The following is a 27,118-nucleotide window of genomic DNA, read 5'->3' as shown; positions in this document are numbered from 1 at the left end:
TACTTCTTTTTTTCTACAACAATTTAGATGATTTATATCCAGAAATTTTATAATACTCAACTCTGGAATAGTCTTCTATCATTTGTCAAAATTAATTCCCATTTTGTAGTAGCGGAACACTTAACTTAAATAACTCGAAGCTGAAGTAATGTTGAAATTACCAATTTTATTTGCATCCTCTTTCATTCTGCATACATAAGTTTAGATTTAATTCATCGTTTTTTTAGTTTTAGTTTTAATAAAAGGAACATTTTGAAATATTATCTATTCTGTAAAATTATATTATTATTATTATTACTACATAAAGATTAAATAAAAAATTAAAAGCTATTATCATTCAAATAAATCTCCAGTACGAGCAGTGTTTTTAATTCGCAATGAATTCAAATTATTGTTGGTCTGCAAGTGACGTCACAAGTGGGTAAATCGTGGTCTTTGCTTAAACCGTGATTCAGCTGCCAATAAGGTTTGACATAGGTATGACGTCGCTTGTCAGTATCCAATAAAATCAGATCCGATAACTGGGTCAGCGAGATAATAAACCAAGCTTTATTGCGGTAACGTTATTTTCTCATGCACAATGATATGATTTCAGTGGCCTTTTTCTTCTCCAGTTGCAGATTATCCGGGTTTCAAAAAAAGAGTCTCTGTTTCGTTGTTTCATCAAATAGGCAACAATTTTGTATCTTGAACTGTCCATAATTGAAGGGATGAACTATTTTTGAATAATTTAATAATCGAAAAATCTTCAAGCATATGATTTTTAACAATGATTAGTGACGCCGCATTTTGTTAACTCGGTATTAAATGAAGTCAAAATAAAATATGTTCGATAACATCACATGATGTGAAATTATGCCTTGTAGATAGCCATATAGAAAGTGGATTAAAATTCATGTAAAAACTCAATGTGGTGCTATTTATACAATAAAATATTGCAAACTAAAAAATAAAATATTAAAGAATTTAGGAACTGATATTTTAGACGTTATTAAAAATGGAGCAGTACACTGTAGAATGTACCTATACACTGCTACAAGTTAAGAAAAAACTCTTTTCCCTGAGGAAAAAGTTGGTTGGCATCTAAGTGCAAGCTTAATGGATGCCAAGCTCCAAGCAGGAACGAATATCAGCATCACCAACTCTTGAAACCACGGAACCTTTGGCACGGAATTCTTTTTGCTTGTTAAAAATAGCAAGAATTAAATTTCTGTCCAATGAGTTTAACTTTTAAGAGTCCTTATATTGTTCTGAAAGCATCATTATATAACTTGGTAGCTAAAGAAAAAATAAAACTAGATGTTTCACTATACCAGAGACTATTCCTTGTTCTTGGTGTAGTAGGACACATAGCGGAACAATATTTTAGTGTAAAGTAGTTGTACTATTGTGTTGATATATACAAAAAAATTTAACGGTGTATACGAAAGTTCGATTTGGTGTTAACTTGAAATAAAATATTCTTTCGCGCAATTTTTTGGGTTGTTCAACATCATGGGTTATTCATGGATTGTTCAAATACGTAGAGATATTACATCAAAATTTTCCCAGTGCACATGAAAGAACCATTCATTTTCCTTGTTGAGTAATATTTTAAGAATTGCTGAATAGTTCTCTGATCGAGTATTTTTCCGTTTAGGTGATAAGAATTGAACCCAGATCTTGCCGTTTTAAACCGTAAGAGCTTTTTTTAAACTTTTTAATGTCTGATGTTTTAAGGCAATAATCCCATAATCAACTCCTTAGAGGAGATTATTTAGCACTGTTTAATGAAATTCAGCGATATTTATGAAAATCAATCCTTAAAAATTTCAACAAAAGAGTGTGTAAGTTCCAAAAAAACTAATAATCGCATGTATCTGATATATGCTATAATTTAACTAATTGTTACTGTACACTTTATGAATTATCACACGAAAAATAGACTCAGCATTAAAGATAAAGAAATTTTAAAGATTAATATTTTTGAATAGTCGTATTTTTTTTCTTATGTCCATTAAATTGCAGTGAATGTAAGTATTGGTTTATTCTCTTAGTTTATTATTTTTATTTTTATATTCATTTATTCTTTAGTACATGCATATTTTATATGATTGAGTTTTAAAGTAATTTCTTATTGTGCAAAAGTATCGATAAATTTTATTTTTTATTTATTTCTATCTATCTTTATTTTGAGAGATCTATCTCCGAAATCCAGAAAATTCTAGTACTGTATGCACGCATGCGCAAAATCACACCTTTTTCTTTCGCCAACACATCAAAGACAAACTTTCAAAGCAGGGTATCACAATATTTTCTAAACTCTTCGTTTCCTCTTCTTAAAAATGCCCAAATGTATCCCGATATTTTAGTAAAATGTTGTCTTTTTTATTTTAAGCCATTACGAAGTCTGTAGAAGCTTTTAGTTATCAAAATCAGTTTGTCTCTATATTTCTCAAGTACTCTGCGTTTTGCTTACATATTTAACCCTTTACTTACTGCGCTTAGTATGATGAAGCCCGGCATTCTAGTATACCTACCGTAAGCAAAAGGCTAAGAGACAGAATGTCTGAAATATTAATATTTATGCCTCTGCTTCTAAGTTTTGATAAATGGATCGACTTAAACATAACAGAAAACCTAAAGTATTACAAGCAAGGACCTAACGTATTAAGAGTCAAGGAACTTCCAACATTTTGAACGAGATGCTTTGCTCTGAAATGCAACGAAATGTTACCCAAAATGATAAAATATCATTATTGTTAGAAATGCTGGAATGGATTTGTTATAATGCTAGAACGGAAATTTGGAGAACTTAATGTTCCTACTTAAATCAGTAACTATCAATTTAGTAACATCGTGGAATGCTTTTTAGTTACTGAGTTTTTTCACCAATCACTACTCTTACTTTCTTTATTTATCAATGTTTTTACTAGGGTGATGTAACGAAGTATTTGTATTCAATTCACAGCTCTTCAAAAAGAAGAGAGTCTAATTACCCTAGTTTAATTATAATTATCTTCCACTTAGAGATCATAACATTGAATAAGCATCGCCTCTTCCAATTCATTTAAGTAAAGGGATGAAGTACCATAGTTTAAATAAGCTGATTTCTCTATTTATAAGTATTTTAGGAGGCTCTAACTCTACTTGCTTTGCTCACCGACCCCCTGATTGCATCTCATTCATTAGTTATTTTTCTCCTTATTTTCCATATCAATCCAAGCACGGGCTTATAGGAAAAATATCTCGTGAAAGAAAAACTATTAAAAAAAATTGATAAATAATTATTATTTAAACCAAAAAAATAAGAAAAAAATTTGTGTTAACAGTACTAAAAATGGCAGAAACTTTCGAGCAAATAAGAATTTATAAAATAAAAAGAAACTCGGTAGAAAGTCATAAATAAGAATGACCATTTCAGCTCATCAAATTTCGACTTGCCTGGTGAATGGCCCTCATAGTGCGTTTTACAACAAGTTTGAACATTGTTTTTATAAAAAAAAAATAACAAATTATCAAACGTTAATGTTCGATTTACTATACACTTTTCCACATTATTTCAACCTGCATTATTTCAATCTGCATTTTTTCTAAGTTTTATTGTGCTTTCGCAGCAAAAAAAAAATTAACGCAAAGTTGAAAGTATAAAACAGCAACGACAGATCTATCGACTTATTAATTTGGAAAGATATTCCAAGCTCATGACTATAACGCTCCATGCGGGCAATTCTGGTTTTTAAGTAATCAAACATCAAACTCTATTAACAAGCAATCAAGATAATTATATGGACATTAAATTTATGCTTTTCATTAAAAAAAACTTGGTGCACAGCGAAAAAAATATATAAATAAAAACATAAATCATCACATCATTTCTTACTCAAATCAACCTTACTTATTGTTGTTTTATCGTCTGCCATTAAGGCAGAGGGGGTGCGATTGTTCTTGTTTCCAATACCGCCATCTATGGCCAAGAATTCGACTTCTGCCACTCAAATACGTCACACCCGTTTATAGGGCGGATCCATTCATGCATCTATTCATTCATCCATAGATCGTAATTTTAACCTGAACCAGAGAACCATCAATTTCCAATTCAGTACCTCTATAGTTATTGATTTATTATGGCAACATGGAGTACTTTGTGACCCGACAGGTCCATCCGTCATCATTTAACACGGGAAGTCTTCGGCCGGCTGAATTCGAAATCACGTTCTCTCAAACGTGAGTTCAGCACCCTGCCAACCAGGCTATCCCAGCTTATCAACCTTACTGATAGGGTTTCATAAATTTTTCTTGAAAAAAAATTTATACGCATCCTAGTGAAATGCTTTATATTTTCAGATTGTAAACCCTAAATCAATTATCCCGTTCGAAATGCACCACTATAACGCTCTTCAATATCGGCTGTACAAACAATCAAGAACCATAAAGTTAAAATTCTATGAACAATTAGTTCGAAAGTCTTGTCAGAAAATAAACTTAATGTATTGTTAAAAAAATAACAAACAAATCATCGTAGCATTTTTAGCTCAAAACTAGCTTACTGCATAGAGTCTTATAAATTTCCTTTGAAAAATAAAAAGTACTGTACGCATCCTTATTTTCAGGTTGCAACACTTAAATTCATTATTCCGTTCAAAATGCACCATTGTAACGCTCTACACGTGCGATTTCGGCTGTAAAAACAATCAAGAACCATAAAGTTAAAATTCTGTGAACAATTAGTTCAAAATTCATGTCATAAAATAAACTTTAATGAACCGTAAGGAAAAATAAAATAAATAAATAAATCATCGCAGCATTTCTAGCTCAACTGCATGGCGTCTTATAAATTTCCTTTGAAAAATAAAAAGTACTGTGCGCATCCTAGTGAAATGCTCCTTATTTTCAGGTTGCAACACTTAAATTCATTATTCCGTTCAAAATGCACCATTGTAACGCTCTACACGAGCGATTTTGGCAGTAAAAACAATCAAGAACCATAAAGTTAAAATTCTATGAACAATTAGTTCAAAAGTCTTGTTATAAAATAAACTTTAATGAACCGTAAAGAAAAATAAATATAAGTAAAATCATCATATCACCTAGCTTAGAACAAGTTCACTGATAGCGTCTTATAAATTTTCTCTGAAAAAATGAAAATTTCGATAAGGATCCCGTTGAAGTGCCTCTCATTTTCAGGTTGTAACCCTCAAATCCATTACGGAAAAGATGGCGTTTTCAACTCTGGAAGAAATCTCTCTTGGGCCCTTTACCCACCCTACAAATTATTTGGATCCCATTCATTACTTCAAATCGCTTTACCTTGGGCTTCAAAGTTTCTGGAAGCTCTTAGAAGCTTTTATAGCATTAAGGTAACTTTGGCGCACTCTATCGTATTAAGAATCATTACTGTTGCGAAGGAGCGACTGATAAATAAAGCATTCAACAATGGCGTTGCTCAGCAACCTAGAATCTCTCTTTTGTTGCCAACGGGCTACATTTAATAGTTTCGACATTTTTTTTTCTTCATCCCTGCTCATCATTTGCTCTTTTATCAGCAACAATTCGCTTTCAAAAAGACGATTTTATTCCCATTTTATCTCACTTTATTTTTTTTCTAAGATTAAAATAACTCTTTTGCGATTAGGCTTATGAATTCACGATTATTTTGAATCAATTTTAAGAAAAAAATTATTTCATTGATAAATAAATAATCGTAAAAGTATGCATCAATATTTATTACTTCCTCGAATTTATAATCAGTTTTTTTATGCGGCCGTTCTGAATAATTGTCTTTAGAATTCCTAATTAAGGATAGATTTTAACTTGGCTTTTAAAAAAGTCTCCGCTTTATCTACTTTAAAAGCTTTTCTTTTCTCTTTATGGGCACTTAATTTTTAGCATTTAATTTGTTTAAAAACCTAAAAAAGGAAGCATTCTACCATACATTAACTAAATTTAAATTCCCGTCATTTACACAAAACATTTTTAGAACTTTTTAAAAAATATAATACTAGCATATTGTTAATACCATTAAATACGCTATTATTACTTATTAAATATAACCATATTAACAATACTTATTAAATACAATCATGTACTACATTTCCTTCCAGAGAATGACGTTTATGTCATTTTTTTACATCAGATGGAATCTTTTTAGGGGAAAGTTCTAAAATTTTTAAGTTACATTTTGTGATATTTAAAAATATTTTACTGTATGAATTTTAAGCAAAAGGGATTTAAAAGTCCTGAACTGGTTAAACAGAACACATGGGATTTACAGCCAAAAAGTTTCTGAGCCTTCCAAATCTGTATTAAAATGTCCTTAACCTATAATTCTAAAAGCATTTAAAACACTCATAACTNGAAAGGATTCTCTGTGCACGGAGAAGAGCCAATGAGGAGAGGTTATCGCAGTTGCAACTGTCAATCAATTCATATAGAATTCTCAGGCGGTTTTCCAGTTTGAACAACAGAATGTTTTCTCTATGCATAACTAAGGCAGCTGGTTTCATTTTTCTGTCAGAAGTGAGGGCTGTTCTTGTCCTCCCGCCATCTATTAAATGATGTTGTAAGTAGATGAGGCACAAATGCGTGGGAAAATATTTTGTTAGTGAGATCTCGCAGGTGCGCTTGACAATTGCGCGCATCTGGTCACGTAAAGATGACTTTTTTTTTTTTTTAAATATTAAAATTTCGTTGTAAAATGTTTTTAATAAATATTTAAAATAAATATAGAGATATTGAAAATTATTTTACTTTTCTGTTACCAGAGGCTCCAGCTCTCCAGAAACCACTTATGATTCCATCCGATCTAAGACTTGGAGACAGAGCCGATATCATTTGCACCCTCAGGAGAGGAGATCTTCCAGTCACTTTCAAATGGTACTTCAATGGCAGGGAGATTAGAGGAGAGGAACTGGGAAAAGTCACCTCTTACGATGTCAGATCCTCGGTGTATCTAATAGACAAACTAAAAGCTGGAAATGTTGGCAACTACACATGCATGGTATCCAATGTAGCTGGCTCTGATACAGCATCTGGGCAACTTCTTGTTGAAGGTTGGCAAGACTTAATGTCTTTTTTTATTATAATTTCCCTTACAAAGATAAAAATTAAAAATAAGTTACTGCTTTTTCGTAGTTCATCAAGTATTAAACTTCTTTCCAAGTTGAAACGCAGATGATGTTCTATGCTTATTATACTATAGCTTATTACGAAAAGGAAATAGTATTTTTGCATATTATTCACTTACTGTAGCACTAAATTTCCTATATATAAATATAGTTTACGAGAAGCAGTATCAAAATGTCACCTATTTGGGTGGAGAATCAGTTACCTCAGAGTTCTACAATAAACGTAGTTAAGGCTTCTGCTTCAATATTGTCCAGAACAGACAGATAATGAAACCAGTTACCACACTTGGCGAAGTTTCTCTCGAATCTGGCTTTCTTTTGTCAAGAGAAATTAAAAAAAAAACCACAATTCATGTGTTTTACACCTGGATTGTGTTTCTTGTGTTTTTTGGGCCACACAACGGAGAAATAACTTAAATATTTTTTGAATTATTCAGCGCTTTAAAAATCGCCAATTTGGCGAGATTTTTCTATTCAGATGAAAATTATTAAAACAACTGAATAATTCTTAATTTTTTTCAAAGTTTTATAACCTAGATAATGCAGCGTTGAAATAACTTTCTAATTATTAAAAAATAGATCTCAAGCGCTTTTCATGTATTATTTCTAATTTTAATTTGATCTGAGGAATTTCGATGAACTTAGAAATTTTTGTCGAAAATAAAAGAATATAAATCGCCCTATAAAATGCTTTTAACAATAAAGTAATACATTACTCATTTTTAATTTAGTAAAACATTTTTTTAAGTTTGAAGAACACATAAAAAATGTCATTATTTGATTTTTTCCCTCTACTATGTTACAAACTACTATAAGCCAAATTGTTACTTAAATCATAACCTTTCAAACTTAGTTCCGCGAAAGAAATGTTTCTTTATCCTTTCTCTTGAAATAGGCCCGAAATGTCTGAGAAACTCTCTATAGCTTGCAGGTGCTAGATCGGGGTTTTTTTACCATTAGTTTTGGAAAGAAAAAAGAACTTTTTTCTTCTTACTTTACCAAGCATTTCAAATTCTTCACGTAATTTTTTAGTTGTAGATTTATGCTTTCAGCGCTTACTTCTTTTAAGAATTATAGGACTTTTATGGATTTATTTTAAAGATTTACAATCGATTACCTTTTTTCTTACTTCTTTTTTTCTACAACAATTTAGATGATTTATATCCAGAAATTTTATAATACTCAACTCTGGAATAGTCTTCTATCATTTGTCAAAATTAATTCCCATTTTGTAGTAGCGGAACACTTAACTTAAATAACTCGAAGCTGAAGTAATGTTGAAATTACCAATTTTATTTGCATCCTCTTTCATTCTGCATACATAAGTTTAGATTTAATTCATCGTTTTTTTAGTTTTAGTTTTAATAAAAGGAACATTTTGAAATATTATCTATTCTGTAAAATTTTATTATTATTATTATTACTACATAAAGATTAAATAAGAAATTAAAAGCTATTATCATTCAAATAAATATCTAGTACGAGCAGTGTTTTTAAATCGCAATGAATTCAAATTATTGTTGATCTGCAAGTGACGTCACAGGTGGGTAAATCGTGGTCTTTGCTTAAACTGTGGTTTAGCAGCCAATCAGGTTTGACATAGGTATGACGTCGCTTGTCAATATCCAATTATCCAATAAAATCAGATCCGATAACTGAGTTAGCGAGATAATAAACCAAGCTTTATTGCTGTAACGTTAGCTTCTCATGCACAATAATATGATTTCAGTGGCAATAAAGAAAACGAAGAAAACAAAAATAAAAATATGACCACCGCAGCCGACGTCTTCAGGGGGTACCGGCCTCAGAAGCCATAAAACAAAACCTTTGCCATTGACAGAGAGGACAAATTCCAAAATTAGCTCTCTCAGTACCCCGAAGGTTTTGTAGAAGTCCAAGAAAAAATGCATGAAATTCATAAAACCAAATCAGAAAAGAAATTCAAACAAAATCTTGAGAAAATGAAATCTCACATTAAACCGGTCAAACAGCGATTTCACAAGCAAACTAAATGCAAAGGAAAAACTTAAAACAAAAGAAAACAACGTCCTCTATTAAAATGCGCAAAATGAAAAAAATAATAGTAAAAGAAAAGATTACGTACTTTTTCTTCTCCAGTTGCAGATTATCCGGGGTTCAAAAAAAGAGTCTCTGTTTCGTTGTTTCATCAAATAGGCAACATTTTTGTCTTTTGAACTGTTCATAATTAAAGGGATGAACTATTTTTGAATAATTTAATAATCGAAAAATCTCCAAGCATATGGTTTTTAACATTGATTAGTGACGCCGCATTTTGTTAACTCGGTTTTAAATGAAGTCAAAATAAAATATATCCGATAACATCAGATGATGTGAAATTATGCCTTGTAGGTAGCCATATAGAAAGTGGATTAAAATTCATGTAAAAACTGAAAGTGGTGCTGTTTATACAATAAAATATTGTAACTAAAAAATAAGATATTAAAGAATTTAGGAACTGATACTTTAGGCGTTATTAAAAATGGAACTCTACACTGTAGAAAATACCTATACTCTGTTGCAAGTTAAGAAAAAACCCTTATCCCTATGGAAAAATCCTGTTGGCATCTAAATGCACGCTAAATGGATGCCAAGCTCCAAGCAGGAGCAAATATTAACATCGCCAACTCTTGAAACGACGTAGCACGGAATTCTTTTTGCTTATTAAAAATAGAAAATTCCTTACATTTTCCTTACATTGAAATTCCTTACATTGTTTGGAAAACATAATTATATAACTTTGTAGCTAAAGAAAAAATAAAACTTTTGATGCTTCACTATACCAGAGACTATTTTTTGTTCTTGGTGTAGTAGGACACACAGTGGAACAATATTTTGGTGTAAAGTAGTTGCACCATTGTGTTAATATATACGAAAAATTTTAACACCGTATACGAAAGCTCGATTTGGTGTTAACTTGAAATAAAGTACTCTTTCGCGCAATTTTTTGGGTTGTTCAACATCAAATTCGTAGAGATATTACACCACAATTTTCACAGTGCACAGGAAAGAACCATTTATTGTTAAGTAATATTTTGAGGATCGTTGAATCTCTGATCGAGTATTTTTCCATTTAGGTGATAAGAATTGAACCCAGATCATCCCATTTTAAATCGTAGGAGCTTTTTTTTTTTACTTTTTAATGTCTAAGGTTTAAGCCAATAATCCCATAATCAATTCCTTAGAGAAGATTATTTAACACTGTTTAACGAAATTCAGCTATATTTATGAAAATCGGTCATTAAAAATTTCGACAAAAGAGTGTGTAAGTTCCAAAAAAACTAATAATCACATATATCTGATATGCCATAGTTTAACTAATCGTTACTATACACTTTATGAATTATCCTATGAAATCCACCCCTCTGCCATCACACGAAAAATAAATTCAGCATTAAAGATAAAAAAATTTTATAGATCAACATTTTTGAATAGTCGTATTTTTTTTCTATATCCGTTAAAGTGTAGTGAATGTAAGTAATGGTTTATTCTCATTTTTTCTTTTTTTTATATGCGTTTATTCTTTAGTGTATGTAGATCTTATATGATTGAGTTTAAAAGTAATTTATTATTGCGCAAAAGTATCGATCAATTTAATTTTTCATTTATTTCTATCTATCTTTATTTTGAGAGATCTATATATTTCCGAAATCCAGAAAATTCAAGTACTGTATGTACGCATGCGCGAAATCACATCTTTTTCTTTCGCCAACACATCAAAGACAAACTTTCAAAGCTGGGGATCACAATATTTTTTAAGCTTCGTTTCCACTTCCTAAAATTACTCAGATACGTCCTGATATTTTAGTAAAAATTTGTTAGTCTTTTCATTTTAAGCCATTACGAAGTCTGCAGAAGCTTTCAGTTATCAAAATCAGTTTGTCACTATATTTCTCAAGTACTTTGCTTTTTGTTTACATATTTAACCCTTTACTTACTGCGCTTAGTATGATGAAGCCCGGCATTCTAGTTATACCAGCCGTAAGCAAAAGGATAAGAGACAGAATGTCTGAAAGATTAATATTTATGCCTCTACTTCATAGAAACTACTGCATACATAATAGAAAACCTAACGTATTACATGCAAGGAACTAACGTATTAAGAGTCAAGGAACTTCCAACATTTTGAACGAGATGCTTTGCTATGAAATGCAACGAAATGTTACCCAAAATGATACAATATCTTTATTGTTAGAGATATTAGAATAGAATTGTTATATTGTTAAAAATGGAAATTCGGGGAACTTAATTTTCCTACTTAAATTAGTAACTATCAATTTAGTAACATCGTGGAATGCTTTTTAGTTACTGAGTTTTTTCATCAAACAATACTCTCACTTTCTTTTTTAATCAATATTTTTACTAGGGTGATGTAACGAATTATCTGTATTCAATTCACAGCTCTTTAAAAAGAAGAGTTTAATTACCCTAATTTAATTATAATTATCTTGTACTTATGGATCATAACGTTGAATAAGCATCGCCTATTCCAATTCATTTAAGTAAAGGGATGTAATACCATAGTTTACTTATCACAGTTTCCATAGTAGACTTATTTCTCTATTTATAAGTATTTTAGGAGGCTCCAACTCTACTTGCTTTGCTCACCGACCTCCTGATTGCATCTCGTTCATTAGTTATTTTTCTCCTTATTTTTCATATCAATCCAAGCACGGGCTTATAGTATAAATATCTCGTAAACGAAACATTTTTTTTTTTAAAATGGATAAATAGTTATCATTTAAACCAAAAAAATTGTGTAAACAGTACTAAAAATGGCTAAAACTTTCGAGCAAATTAGAATTTATAAAATAAAAAAACTCGATCAAAAGTCATAAATAAGAATGACCATTTCAGTTCATTAAATTTCGACTTGCCTGGTGAATGGTCTACATAGTGCGTCTTACAACAAGTTTGAACATTATAAAAAAATTAACAAATTATCAAATGTTAACGTTCGATTTACTATACATGTTTCCGCATTATTTCAACCTGCATTATTTCAATCTGCATTTTTTCTAAGTTTTATTGCGCTTTCGCATCAAAAAAAAAATTAACGTAAAGTTGAAGGTATAAAGCAGCAACGACAGATTTAACGACTTATTAATTTGGAAAGATATTCCCAGCTCATGACTATAACGTTCCATGCGGGCAATTCTGGTTTTGTAAGCAATCAAGCATCAAATTCTATTAACAAGCAATCAAGATAATTTTATGGACATTAAACTTATACTTTTCATTAAAAAAACTGTTTCCTATGCCGCCATCTATGGCCAAGAATTCGACTTCTGCCACCCAAATACGTCGCACCCGTTTATAGGGTGGACTCATTCATGCATCTATTCATTCATCCACAGATCGTAATTTTAACCTGAACGATCAATTTCCAATACAGTACCCCCATAGTTATTGATTTGTTACGAGAACATGGAGTACTTTGCGTCCATCAGTCATCATTTACTACACGGGGAGTCTTCGGAGGGCTGAATTCGAAATCACGTTCTCCCAAACATGAGTCCAGCGCCCTGCCAACCAGGCTATCCCAGCTATCAACCTTACTGATAGGGTTTCATAAATTTTCCTTGAAAAAAAACTTATACGCATCCTAGTGAAATGCTTTATATTTTCAGATTGTAAACCCTAAATCAATTATCCCGTTCGAAATGCACCACTATAACGCTCTTCAATATCGGCTGTAGAAACATTCAAGAACCATAAAGTTAAAATTCTATGAACAATTAGTTCAAAATTCTTGTCAGAAAATAAACTTAATACATTGTAAAAAAAACAATAAATAAATAAATAATCGTAACATTTCCGACTCAAAACTAGCTTACTACATGGCATCTTGTAAATTTCCTTTGAAAAATATAAATAGCTGGACGCATCCTAGTGAAATACTCCTTATTTTCAGGTTGCAACACTTAAATTCATTATTCCGCTCAAAATGCACCATTGTAACGCTCTACACGAGCGATTTCGGCTGTAAAAACAATCAAGAACCATAAAGTTAAAATTCTATGAACAATTAGTTTAAAAGTCTTGTTATAAAATAAGCTTTAATGAACCGTAATGAAAAATAAAATAAATAAATAAACCATCGTAGCATTTCTAGCTCAAAACTAGCTTACTGCATGGCGTCTTATAAATTTCCTTTGAAAAAAAATTACTGTACGCATTCTAGTGAAATGCTCCTTATTTTCAGGTTGCAACACTTAAATTCATTATTCCGTTCAAAATGCACCTTGTAAAGCTCTACATGAGCGATTTCGGCTGTGAAAACGATCAAGAACCATAAAGTTAAAATTCTATGAACAATTAGTTTAAAAGTCTTGTCATAAAATAAGCTTTAATGAACCGTAAAGAAAAATAAATACAAAAATCATCGTATCATCTAGCTTAGAACAAGTTCACAGATAGCGTCTTATAAATTTTCTTTGAAAAAATGAAAATTTCGATAAGGATCCCGTTGAAGTGCCTCTAATTTTCAGGTTGTAACCCTCAAATCCATTACGGAAAAGATGGCGTTTTCAACTCTGGAAGAAATCTCTCTTGGGCCCTTTACCCACCCTACAAATTATTTGGATCCCATTCATTACTTCAAATCGCTTTACCTTGGGCTTCAAAGTTTCTGGAAGCTCTTAGAAGCTTTTATAGCATTAAGGTAACTTTGGCGCACTCTATCGTATTAAGAATCATTACTGTTGCGAAGGAGTGACTGATAAATAAAGCATCCAACAATGGCGTTGCTCAGCAACCTAGAATCTCTCTTTTGTTGCCAACGGGCTACATTTAATAGTTTCGACATTTTTTTTTCTTCATCCCTGCTCATCATTTGCTCTTTTATCAGCAACAATTCGCTTTCAAAAAGACGATTTTATTCCCATTTTATCTCACTTTATTTTTTTTCTAAGATTAAAATAACTCTTTTGCGATTAGGCTTATGAATTCACGATTATTTTGAATCAATTTTAAGAAAAAAATTATTTCATTGATAAATAAATAATCGTAAAAGTATGCATCAATATTTATTACTTCCTCGAATTTATAATCAGTTTTTTTATGCGGCCGTTCTGAATAATTGTCTTTAGAATTCCTAATTAAGGATAGATTTTAACTTGGCTTTTAAAAAAGTCTCCGCTTTATCTACTTTAAAAGCTTTTCTTTTCTCTTTATGGGCACTTAATTTTTAGCATTTAATTTGTTTAAAAACCTAAAAAAGGAAGCATTCTACCATACATTAACTAAATTTAAATTCCCGTCATTTACACAAAACATTTTTAGAACTTTTTAAAAAATATAATACTAGCATATTGTTAATACCATTAAATACGCTATTATTACTTATTAAATATAACCATATTAACAATACTTATTAAATACAATCATGTACTACATTTCCTTCCAGAGAATGACGTTTATGTCATTTTTTTACATCAGATGGAATCTTTTTAGGGGAAAGTTCTAAAATTTTTAAGTTACATTTTGTGATATTTAAAAATATTTTACTGTATGAATTTTAAGCAAAAGGGATTTAAAAGTCCTGAACTGGTTAAACAGAACACATGGGATTTACAGCCAAAAAGTTTCTGAGCCTTCCAAATCTGTATTAAAATGTCCTTAACCTATAATTCTAAAAGCATTTAAAACACTCATAACTCCCCATATAATCACTATGAGTTTAATACCTATGGAAACAAATATGTAACTATGAAAAAATAAATATAAATATGAAAATAAAATAACAAATGTATACTTGACATACTTGAAATGTACTTGAACTTAATGCCTACAACAAATAATGAAATAACTATATTTTTAAGGATATTTAATTTTATACATGAGTTTACTCTAGATTGAAATCGCAGGATTCATTGAATATTCAAGAATATAATAAAAATAATGAAATGTGTACTTAACCTCAGAAAAAAAACAAATATATAACAATATTTTTACTAATATTTAATTTTAAACATAAGTTCACTCTAGATTGAAATATCAAGATTCATTGAATTTTTAAGAATATAATAATAAGTATAGAAATAGGAGTTCGACCTTAATGTGCTAAAAAAATTAAATATCTCTTTTTTATCTGATATTTATATTTATACATATGGTGACTCTCGATTGAAATCTCAGAATTAATTGAATATTTTTGATTACCATAGTAAATAATGAAATATATACTTGTATAGATATATTTCTATAATTTTCAATGCATTATTTTTTATTTAATTTTAAAAACGAGTTACATTACAGTAACATCTTTCTATGATATTTAATTGCATATCTCATGCATGTGCAAAGATGTCTTTAATGTAGTTGGTTTTTCAACTAAATATATTCTACAGACTTGGACTTTTGATCTAATGATGGGATCTTCACCTTCTCTAAGACTCAATCTTCATGGCTCCAGGAGGGTCACCTCAAATATGATAATTAATTAATGAATACGATATTTTAATTTACTACATCGAATACAAAAACTTACTTTTTCTGAATGAACATGCCTTTCTCGGATGTGAATTTCAGGCCCCAAAAACAGAGGTGGTAGCCACACTCTGTGAAATATGGTCCCGATAGATAGGTCAAGAGTGTGATCCAAAGTTTGAACCCCTTAATGTTAATTTTAATTACACGTGAATTCGTATTTAATAATAATTTAATTAACTGGTCGCGTGTTTTGTATTATATTCTATACTGATAATTTCTAAATTTTACCATATTCAATAACATTTATACAAAATTTAGCTATGAGCAAAAGAGTGTTTGTAATTGTCAAAATTATTTCGTCAGTTTTAGACAGTTTTGGTCAGGACGATAAAAACCATGGTCCTGTCCAAATCCAAATATTAAGCAGTCCAAATCCAATCTCATATCGGGATTGTTGAGAGTTCTAATCCTAATGTCTAATTTTTTATTATTATTGTTTTCGAAATACTACCAGCTCTGCTTTCAATTGATGTATGAAATAATTATCATCTTTCATAAAAACATTTTAATGAATAAATAGGCTATGAATTTTATTTTATATTTAAAATTTCTTTTATCCTCTTTCACTTTCTATTATCATGTTAATCACCATGATGTAGATTTACACAATTTTCCTGATAAATCTCTTTTGTATCTGTTTGTGTACTTTATCGTTTTTCTCAAGAGACTAATCGATGACAAAAGAAGATTGATCTCCTCAATTTTTACCCACACAGCACAAACAGTTTTATTTATGTTAAAGAAACATTTTTAGCCACTCAGAAACAAATATTCCTGTATACTTTTTGAAACACTTTTGGGATGTAATTTTTAAAAACATACATTATTTTGATTGCTCGGGAAAAGTTTTTGGAATTTTTCTATGAAATTTAACAATTAAATTGCATTTTTTTAAATTGCTAATACAATTACATCATGCAATAATATTTAAAAAAGAAATATATATGAAAAGTATTCAAAATTTTGTTATTTAGATTTATATAATATACCGGTTATTAATTATCTGGTCATAAATTGTTATAACTATATAAAAATTGGGCCTATTAGTACCCAAATCACATTGAAAATTAGTACTAAATCAAGTGAAATGAAAAGAATTACGAAAATTATCAGTAAAATTACGTGTCTAGGAACTTCAGAACTCATGTAGTTTCATTTCAAACTAAAAAATCATACGAGTTGCAAGTTGAGCTCATTTGAGTTCACAAGATGGGCAATTTCATTTGCTTGAACTACTATTTTGAAAATGTAGGTGACTCAAGAAAAAAGTAAATCAATATTGAATCTTAAAAAAACATAAGGCTGAATTCTTAAACTAACATAAAAACTATGTTTTGTTCAAAATAATAGTATCCCACGCAGCTACTGAAGGACAAAATAAAATATGCAGGAAAGAAACATAAATTGATTCACACCGTATATAGAGCAGGGCATGAAATCTCAATTGTAGAGGCACTAGTCAGACTAAAATTTTGTTAGCCACTATTTTCTCAAAAAATATAAAAAATTCTCGAAATGTTAACAGATGTGGTATAAAGAACTTCTCAGTAACAAAAATTGCGAAAAGAATGTAGAAAATGAAAAAAAATTAATACAAGTTTATTGCTAAAAAACATTCAAATTAGTTTGAAGAAAAAAGCTTAATTGATTACATTGGTTTGAAAATACTATCATTAAAAAGTCATTAAAATGCAAAAAAAAATTATAAAAACGCTTCATTTGTATACTGCTCCTTCTCGACACTGAAATGGCATTTGTCAAATTCAGGCCCTAACTTCAGATTCTGTTAAGGGGGATCAATTTGTAGAAATTCTGAGCAAATCAAGAGGAGTCACAATCTTCAATATTTCTGTACTGATGTGCTCATTCTATTGTGACAGCTGAAGCCTCTCACACAGGAAGATGTGTTCACAAACGCTGTATAATCTGGAGCATACTCGTGAATGGTGCTGAACTTTCTTCACTTTTAAGTTTCTCCAGCATTTGAATCAATGTTAGTTAGGCGAAGATAAACGTAAATTTTGCACACTCTACCAACACAACAGCAACTTGTTCATTAAAGAGTTTTAGCATTTAATGCATGGCGAGTTTCTCTATCTCCTCCATCCTTCATTCATGATTTATTTCTTTGTAAGACCAAACCAAGGCTTTAAAAACATGCAGAGATATAAACACATCCGTTCCAACCGTGATAGCTTAGGGAATAGAGAGTTCGCCTTCCAATGAGGTGAATCTGGTTTGAATCCCAGCAATGGCTGGTCTATACAAAATTTCGCAGTCGGCTCACACTGACCACAGTGCTGACGTAAAAGTATCCTCAGTGGTAGACGGATCATGTGTTAGATTCCCCCTACCATCAGGCTTACCGTGGGAGGTTTTCAGGGTTTTTTTCTCCTTGTAACACAAATGCCGATTAGTTCCATAAAAAAAGTCCTCCTTGAAGGCAAATTTCTTCTTATAATTGATCCAAGAGTTCCCTTGTCTTTTGAATTTGGTTCAAAATTACAAGATTACAGACTTGAACCTCAACAGTCGTAAACCCGAAATTGGATCGGCTGTTCAGCTGCGGTTATAAAATAAAATAAAACATATCCGTTCGCATAGATTGCAATTTTTTTGTTAAACGCATTGTTTGCGTATTTAATTAATTTTCCTTTTAAAGTTTGAAAGTATTGCTCTGTTTTTGAAATTTATCAACTGAAAAACTCGCAACACTAGGAAAAATTTGATAATCTGATTTGAAACACAACATTTCATAAGGCAAATCTTACTCGTAGGCCATAAATATTCGATCAATAGCCAATGGCGAGCTGATGAATGGAAATTTTACACCCTTATGTAGAATCGTAAGAATATTAAGTTGGCTTACCTATTAATTTGTTGGTATTCAAAAGATTGCAAACAGTTTAGGAGCATTGAAAATTATAGTTAGTTGATTGCAGTAAGAGAGCTCTTAACGCAACTATCATGTAAATGAATTTCTTGTTGGTTGCTAGGTTTGAAATTGTATGCTCTTAAGGATTCAAACCACCACAATTTTAACTGAAAACGCTGAAAAGTTCTTAAGATTGGGAGAGGCAATGCAAAGTTCCAAAAACAAATCATGCAAACTTCATGAAAAATTATATTCTTAAAATTATGCTTACTGCAGAATGTAAATAAATTGTTAAGAAATTTAACATACTTCGAAATTAACTTCTTTGAAGTTGGACATAAAAACAAAAAATAAGCTACATTATCAACCGAATACTTGATACTGTCGGTCATTAATAAATTTAAAAGAAATGATTTAAAAAAAAATATATGACACATTTTTATCAAAAAAACATTTCTTATAACCACATAATGCATTTTTAGAACCAACTCCAAAAAAGTGTCTTTGGTAGTAAGGAATTGGTCATTATTTGCTCTTATAGTTTTAATCTGCCTTTGTGCTTATGCTTTCTAAATATCTTTATCACTAATACATAACTATTAAGGCAACAAATATTAAGATGCAAACGAAAATGATTCAAAAGCATCTTAACTATGTCAGTTACCAAATGCTCCTGTTAACGAAGACCATATTATTGTTGAAAACCTTATCGAATCTTGTATAAAAGAGATAATCGAATGCATGTTTGAAGAAAAGTCTTCGGACACAATATCTAACTTATCGTTTCACGTAGGAAATCAATTTAGTTTTCGTTTCAAATGAAAGAACTTATAATGCTTATAATTAAATAAAATTAATGGTATTTATGAGCTATTCATATTTCGAATAAAGAGAATTTACTACTCTGCAAATGGCACTAAAGTACTTAAAAATAAAGTAAATAAAAAAATTGGGTAAAAAAGAGTTTCACAGGATAACCGAGTTTATGAGTGTACAGTGCGCAAAATTAAAAAAAAAATCGACCACCCTGAATAACTTTTGATCTAATGATTGGATCTTCAAATTCTAGGACTCAATCTTACTGTTTTGAGGGGGTGACCTCAAATATGCTAATTAATTAATGCATACGATATTTTAAGTTCTGAAATAAGGCACCAAAACGTACTTTCTTTGAATACCTTTATACCTTTTTTCAGACAGATTTGAATTTCTGATAACTTGAACGAAATCAGATGAATAGAGCCTGAGAAATCGAATTTTAAAAATACGACTTCTTAACAATTCGATTTATCAGGAGCTATTCAACCGATTTAGTTATACATTATTTAAAATGATGTAAAAAATTTATACTACGAAGTTCAAAAGTTTTTTCTACTATTATTTAATAAAATTTATAAGCAGCTATTTTTTACAGGGAATTATATTTGGATAAACAAATTTTATAATTGTGTGCAGAAATTTTTCAATTCACCTAAGAAATTAAGTATAGAGAAAAAATCAAAACCTATAATTAACATTTAGGGGGCCAAACTTTGGACTAATTAAACTAATCGATATAATTTGCTACGCCAACATTCGCTTTGTTGAATGTCATTTTTACTCTAAAGAATTTCAGCATTTACATGTTGTTAAATGCTGAAAAACATTCTAACAACCGGTAAATGAAATTTTTCATCAACATTCTAAGTATCACTCTAATTACACATTCCCCTAAAAATATAAATTTCGGCTGATTTAATAAGCAATGTAACACAAATAATGATTAGGAATACAAGATTTATCTTTTATTAAGTAAATAAACAAAAACTTGTTAAAATCTAAAGCTGATTTTTTAGTTCGCTAATATCTTTCTTAAAATGGGGAATTTTTATTTGCAATGAGACAAGGAGTAAAAGCAATCATTAATCTTTCATTATCTAAGAGTTTGAGAAAGCTCTAAATCTCCCTATTTACTTATACGAAATCAATTCCACGAACTTAATTACCTGAAAGATTTCATTCCATTTCAAATGAGATCTTCATCTGATGCATTTAAAAGATTCTCTTTGAAGAAGAGTTAGAGCTATGATTATATAATTGCTTCTCTATTCAAAAATATTTCAATTCGAAAAGCTGTAAAGTCAAAGCTCTTTTAGTGACTTTATGAACAAAAAAGAGGCAAATAATGTAGCTAGGATTTTGTCAGCTCTATTTCCCTATTTATTTTATCTCAGAACGATCATTTATTTAAAGAGAAGATAAGAGAACAATTTTGAAAAGATTTGTCGCCTTATTTATTTTATTCCTTTTTATAGTTCTGCGCGCAGAAGGTTGCCTTTTGATTTGCAAATATTTACATTTTGAAAACCCTTTTTCTTAATTTCATAAAACATAAGAAAACAGAAACAAATGCGAAGCATTTTCTTAAGTTTGCCTATTCGCAAAACAATCTAGAAAATGTGTTTGAATTAGTATTTTTGAAATGCATTGAAATCATGAAAACCATTCAATTGAATTTATATAAAGGAAATCATCAAATTAATAATTTCATCAACTTAGCAATTCAACATAAATTATTAAAATAATAATTTCATCTTAGAAATTATTATGACAGGTTAATACAAGTGGTAGTTAATTATTTTTTACGTGATTCAACTGAATCTCTACCCAAAAATAAAATATTAATTTTCTCTATTTATAGAGACTCAATGCATAATTTCGTTAAAGGAAGTATAGCTGAAAAAAACTTGAAATTTTTGAACGAAGGACCAGAGTTCGATCCCAAGTACCACCAAAAAATGTCCTTCCCACACTTCATCGACATTAATGACAGCAAGCACACAATTCCCTTACTCCTCGATAGAGGGCAGAATTACTTTACTCTTCCTTAATGTGGAAAAATTATCTGAATCAAATTACTTCAAGACTCGAACAGAAGATTAATTTTACGAGCAAACTGCTACTTTATGATCATACATTTCATGAGAAAAAATTTATGCCTGTATTTTTCTGGTCATAATAGTTTTGCGAGCATCATTTTATTTCTACGTTGAGTGACAGGAACACTTTTTGTCGGTCGCTCACCGTAAATCAAGTGATGAAATTTTTACAGTCTAATAGTATTGAATGATGAAAAAATAATTTCTTTACCAAAAGTTTTAGTTACATGATTAGTTCTTAAGTTGAATAATTATTAAGTTATAGCTTTTTCACTCGAGGAACTTAAGTGAATAAATACTAAATAATTTATTGTATTTGATAACTAACACATATACTAATTCTCAACATATAATCTGTGAGTAAACTTGTCCTGATCGATGCAAGAATTCGATTATTGTTATATGTCTTTCATATCGAGTATTTTTCAACTATATAAGTGGAACTAATTTCTGGAACTAGTAATTTTTTTGCATTTGTCGGAAATGTAATTTTACTTGAAACACATTTTAGGTACTTATTTATTTTTTAATTAACATTATTTATTTTAGTAATCAACAAAAATTAAATAACTTTATCTCATATTAATTGATTAACATTTAAGAACTCTTATTACGTCTCACTAGAACAGCACGATGGGTTATTGGCTACCGTCTGGAAAACATCTCTAAGAATGATGCTCCATAGATATGCCATCCTTGATCCGCTGCACAGGGTAAGACTCTCCCGCTTTAGCAGCCCGACGATCTGCGAGCAAAGTCGAGCACTTGACTATAGAACAGTTTAACGAGGACTGATACCCCCCCCCCTCGGTCTCTAAGCAGACTAATCAAAGTAACCATCCACCCCCTTACTGACTGCAGCCAGATATGCTTGGTTTCTGTGTTCTACTGGAAACTGTGTCTATACGATCAGTCCACAGCGGGATGGATTTTAGATTTAAAATATCTAATAAAATAGCGTTATTGTATTAAGGGAAATAAATATATATATATATATATATTTTTTTTTATTTCCCCATAAGTATTTCTCTATAACTATTCACTAAAAGTATTTTTTTTTGAAAAATCAGATTTTTGACTTGAGAAGAAATTTTCTTTGATAGTTAATTAGAGAGTAATATGCTTACAGTATTCGGACATCTATTTTTTACTTTTATAATTGATTTTTATATCTATATTTTAGAGTTACCAAATGCCGATACATGTAGAAAAATATACTACCTACTACATACTGCAAAAGATTTATATTTTCAATAATAATTATTGAATCTCAAATAAGCTCTGCTCAACATAAATGATATGAACATTAAAATAAAAAAATAAAATTTAAAGAAAAGTTCAGAAATTACTCAGGGAAGCTTTCAAGGACTCAAAATTGCTAAATACACACAAGAGACTGATACAGAAATAATTGAAAGTATCTTCGCTTAATCTTCATATTTTAAAAATCAGAAAAAATTGCGTGCAATTTAATTTTAATTATCTTTTTTCTTTTGGAATAAATACTATAAACTAGGCATAAGAGAATTTACTGAACAGCTTAAACCATTTTATGGTATGTTGCACAAATAAAAAAAAAAAAGAAAATTCCATTAAAAAAATTTTGCTTATATTATAAACAAAAGCAAATGGTATCTTTTCATCGGTACCCAGAAACTTAGCACCAAAAGAAATAAAAGAAAAAAAGTTATAACATATCACTATGTGCATTCATGCTCGATATGCCATCACGAAAACATCCGAGCCATCTGATCGGGGGGGAGGGGTTTACTGAGGGATCCAAAATCCCAACTTTTGCTTCCATTCTTTTTTATGTATCTTTTTCCCGTTTTTATCCCGTAAATTCTGAAAGCACTCCCGCGCAACTGTTGCTTGAATGGGAGTTGCTCCTGGTAACCATAGTAACCGAGAAGCGAGCATCGATTTTGAGGGCCCTTTTGCTCTTTGCTCCCTTCCTTCCCCAAACTCACCCAGATGTCGCCCTCAAAATTATTACCCTCCCATTCCGTTATTGCAGCCCCCTCCGGGAGAAATACCGGAGTTGCCATTTTCCGGATGGGTGGGGGCACTAGCCAAACGTCATCACATTCCCGAGGGACGAAAGGGGGGTCTAAAAGTTTTACTTCCGGAGATATGGGATAGTACACACTGAAACAAACTGTAATATGCAGAGAATATTTGTTTAAAGGATTTCCGGAATAAGGTACTTAAAATTACGATGAATGTGTGTGTTTAATCGATAAGGAAAATGAAGACGAAAGTAAAGAAATGTAAAAATTTGCTTATAGGAATGACTGTTGTAATAAACTCTCTGGAAAAAAGAGAGAAAAAACTAAATTATGGTGACCCCCAGAGACTAAAAACAGATTTTATACAACTTTTTAGAGATTTTTTGTTTTGTTTTAATGTTAATAGAAGGTAATACCTATCTAAAACTTTCAGAAACATTTTGTTTTCATAGTAATTCTAAGTTTTGAAGCAAACAAGCATTCTATATTAAAAAAAAGCAAGGACTTTATATGATTCATTTACGAAGCGAAAAACGTACTAGATAGTGTCTTTAGAAACTACTTCACCAAAGAAAATTTTTTTAAAAAAACACAGCTTGAGCAAATTAAATTTTTAAGAGATAGTTTTAATATTGAACTAAATGTCTAACAGTGCTAGTAAGAATTTATTAAGCCTGAGAACGGACAAAATGCGAGAATTAGTTTTCAAATATTAAGAAATAAGACCACAAACACTTCTTAGGAACATCTTTTTTTTCTTCATGTTGGTATTTTTTGCTAATTTTATAATCATATCATAATTTTATAATCATATAGCTAATTTTATAATCATTATCAAAGACATATTGAGGGTACAAACTTAACCTAACAATTAGGAAAAGTAAGGCATTCCCGCTTCCATACATCCCGTTGTGGGTCAGAGGGTAATAGAGATTAAGGCTCAACAATTCCGTGACCAACGGCATGATTGTGGCAATGTGGTCCACATTAAAGGTCACCTTTATTTCCCAGACAAGCAGGTACCCATCGATTTCAAGTTGTGTGGACTTCAAGCCTCCACTAGGGAGTGAGCTCTGGATCACCACTGTGATAGTTCAAGTCAGAAATAACTGCTACAATGTGATAACGGTTATAGAAAAAAGCTTATTCTTCGCTATCATAGAGCTTACTATTCGCTATTATAGCACATTATTATTCGCTATTATAGCATATTATATGATGAAATAGCATTTTATTTGTAATTATAAAGATCCATTGCAGAATGGTTTCAATAAGTGATAACAATGAATCCCAAAAGATGCTTAGAAATGATATTTCATTAGAACCATATAAATTTGTTATTAAAACAATCTGATAACTATATATTAATTAAAATTTCAGCGTTTCCACTATGTAATGTACAAATTTGTTGATAAGTGCAAAAATACTTTCAACAGTATTAACGGTAATATCTTCAGTGATAGACGGATCATGGGTTAGAATCTCTTTACCGTCGGAGATTTTCTAAGCGTGGGAGATTTTCGGGGTTTTACTCTCCATGTAACGCAAATGAGGTTTAGTTCCATCAAAAAAGTTCCACGAAGACTAGTTTGTTCCAAGCTTGATACAAAAGTTCCCTTATCTTGTGGGTTGGGTTCAAAATTAGATAATTACGGAGCTGAATATTGGAGTCGCTAACTCAGAACGCCGATTATAAAATAAAATAAGCGCAAATGAATTCAGTACTATGCATTTAATGGTTTGCAATCATTCTTTGTATCGTTAGAAAATTCCGATTTAAAATATCATATCTAAATTTAAAAAATTAATTCAATCACGCTATGAACATTTTTATTTCCTAATATGTACTATAAATTATTAATGCCATAAAATAAATACAGTAATTGATTTATTTTTAGTTTTTTGTCTGCAAATAGTTGTATGGTATCCCTCTGCCCTTCACTTGTTCACAGGATTATTATTTGAAATGTGATAGTGACAATGAGTATAAGCATTATGTCAACAAATAAGATGAACAAATTATGAAGTTTCCTTTTTCAAAAGTCTTATTTGTTTATTCTCTATTTAAGTATATACGTATTCACGAACATCTTAAAATTACAATCTGACTCTCATATCGCATATAACGTATTTTGATTCGACATATCTAGAATTGGATTAGCTTATAGCAAGGATTGGAAAATTTTTGACATCATGCCAATAATTTGTTAAATGCCCATGGTAAGTTAAGGGGAAGAGCGTTCGCCTTCCTATACAATGAGGTGAATTCCAGAGATGACTGGTCTATATGAATACCTTACCCGGTTCGCACCAACCGCAATGCTGACGTAAAATATTCTCATTGGTACACGGATCATGGGTTAGAGTCCCCTTGCCATCAGGCTAACCGAGGGAGGTTCACTAGGTTTTCCTCGCCCTGTAACACAAATGCTGGTTACTTCCATCAAAAAAATCCTCCACGAAGGCAAATTCCCCTAGTACTTGATACAAGAGTTCCCTTGCCTTTTAGATTGGGTTTTAAATAATAAGGCTACGGAGTAGAACATTAGTAGTCGTCAACCCAAAATTGGGACAGCTGTTCAATGATGGTTATAAAATAAAATAATTTTTTAAAAAAAATTCTTACTCATTATAAATTTTTCTCCCTTTCCAAAAAAAAGAAAAAGAAAAAAAAGCGGGTTTAAACTTTAGACCATAAAATCGCCACCTTAATATTTATTTATTTAAATGCAGCCACAACTTTGCCAAAAGAGTAAATCTTTTAATTAATTATTCTTTCCATAAAAAAAAACTTCAAAATGCAGTAATTGTTTGTATTTTTCAATTCCACCCTGGTTGCGTATAAAGGCCTAACTTCGTCTAAATATTAATCAAATTACAGGAGCACTTTTCTCCAAAATATTTTATGCATTTTATTTAATGAAATTAAACTTAGAAATTCGAATTAGTTAACACCAAGAAATCATTCAATATTAAAATACCCTCAGAAATGATAAAAAGTATAAATAAAATTTCAATTAATCTTCACTTGGGTATAAATAAAATTTTGCATGCACGCATTTCATATACCTATCATGCCTGTCCCATAGAAATAAGATTAATTTTTAAATGTTTTAATTGCAATTTCTTCTAATGAAAAGGGATTATGTTACAATTTGTAATTTATTACTCCTAATATAGAATTAAGCTAATATTTAGAAGTAAGTTTTCTAAAACTGCATCCAATACTGCCTAATTAAGCGTAATTGTGATACTGGAAAAAAAATTTAAGAAAAAAAAGTACGAATATGCATGCCTTAATTTAAATTTTAAAACTTTATTTTTACTTTTAAAATTTAATTTTTATTTAAATTTTATAATTATTAGTTTTAAGTTACATAAAATAGAGCCAGTTGTAGTCCCCCTTAGGAAAATTTGCCATAGAGAAGCCTATGGTAATCTATGGCAACCTATGGCTACCATAGAAATTTGTATGGCAAGATACCCTACGCCTATGGTTACCATAGAGATTTGTATGGCACAACACCATAAGCCTATGGCTACCATAGAGATTTGTATGGCACAACCCCATAAGCCTATGGCTACCATAGAAATTTATATGGCAAGATACCATACGCCTATGGTTACCATAGAGATTTGTATGGCAAAACCCCAAAAGCCTATGGCTACCATAAAGATTTGTATGGCAGTATACCATAG

General features: G+C 30.6%; 1 protein-coding gene across 2 annotated transcripts in view; it reads left to right on the top strand.

Annotated features, from left to right (window-relative positions):
- LOC107454944 (cell adhesion molecule Dscam1-like) overlaps nt 1–27,118 on the top strand; it is a 179,637-nt gene that overhangs the window by 57,589 nt on the left and 94,930 nt on the right. The window contains exon 1 of one of the 2 annotated variants that reach the window (XM_043040963.2): nt 6,754–7,031. The exons of the other annotated variant lie outside the window; for it this stretch is intronic. Within the exon in view, the coding sequence (XP_042896897.1) occupies nt 6,770–7,031 (262 nt within the window). The 5' untranslated portion in view covers nt 6,754–6,769. Of the gene's footprint in view, nt 1–6,753; nt 7,032–27,118 lie in introns of those variants that run through there. 2 annotated transcript variants of the gene reach the window in all.

This window comes from Parasteatoda tepidariorum, chromosome 2 (genome assembly GCF_043381705.1).
Source record: "Parasteatoda tepidariorum isolate YZ-2023 chromosome 2, CAS_Ptep_4.0, whole genome shotgun sequence".
In the NCBI taxonomy this organism is placed as follows: Eukaryota; Metazoa; Arthropoda; class Arachnida; order Araneae; family Theridiidae; genus Parasteatoda; species Parasteatoda tepidariorum.
This window is presented reverse-complemented; position numbering and strand designations above follow the sequence as displayed.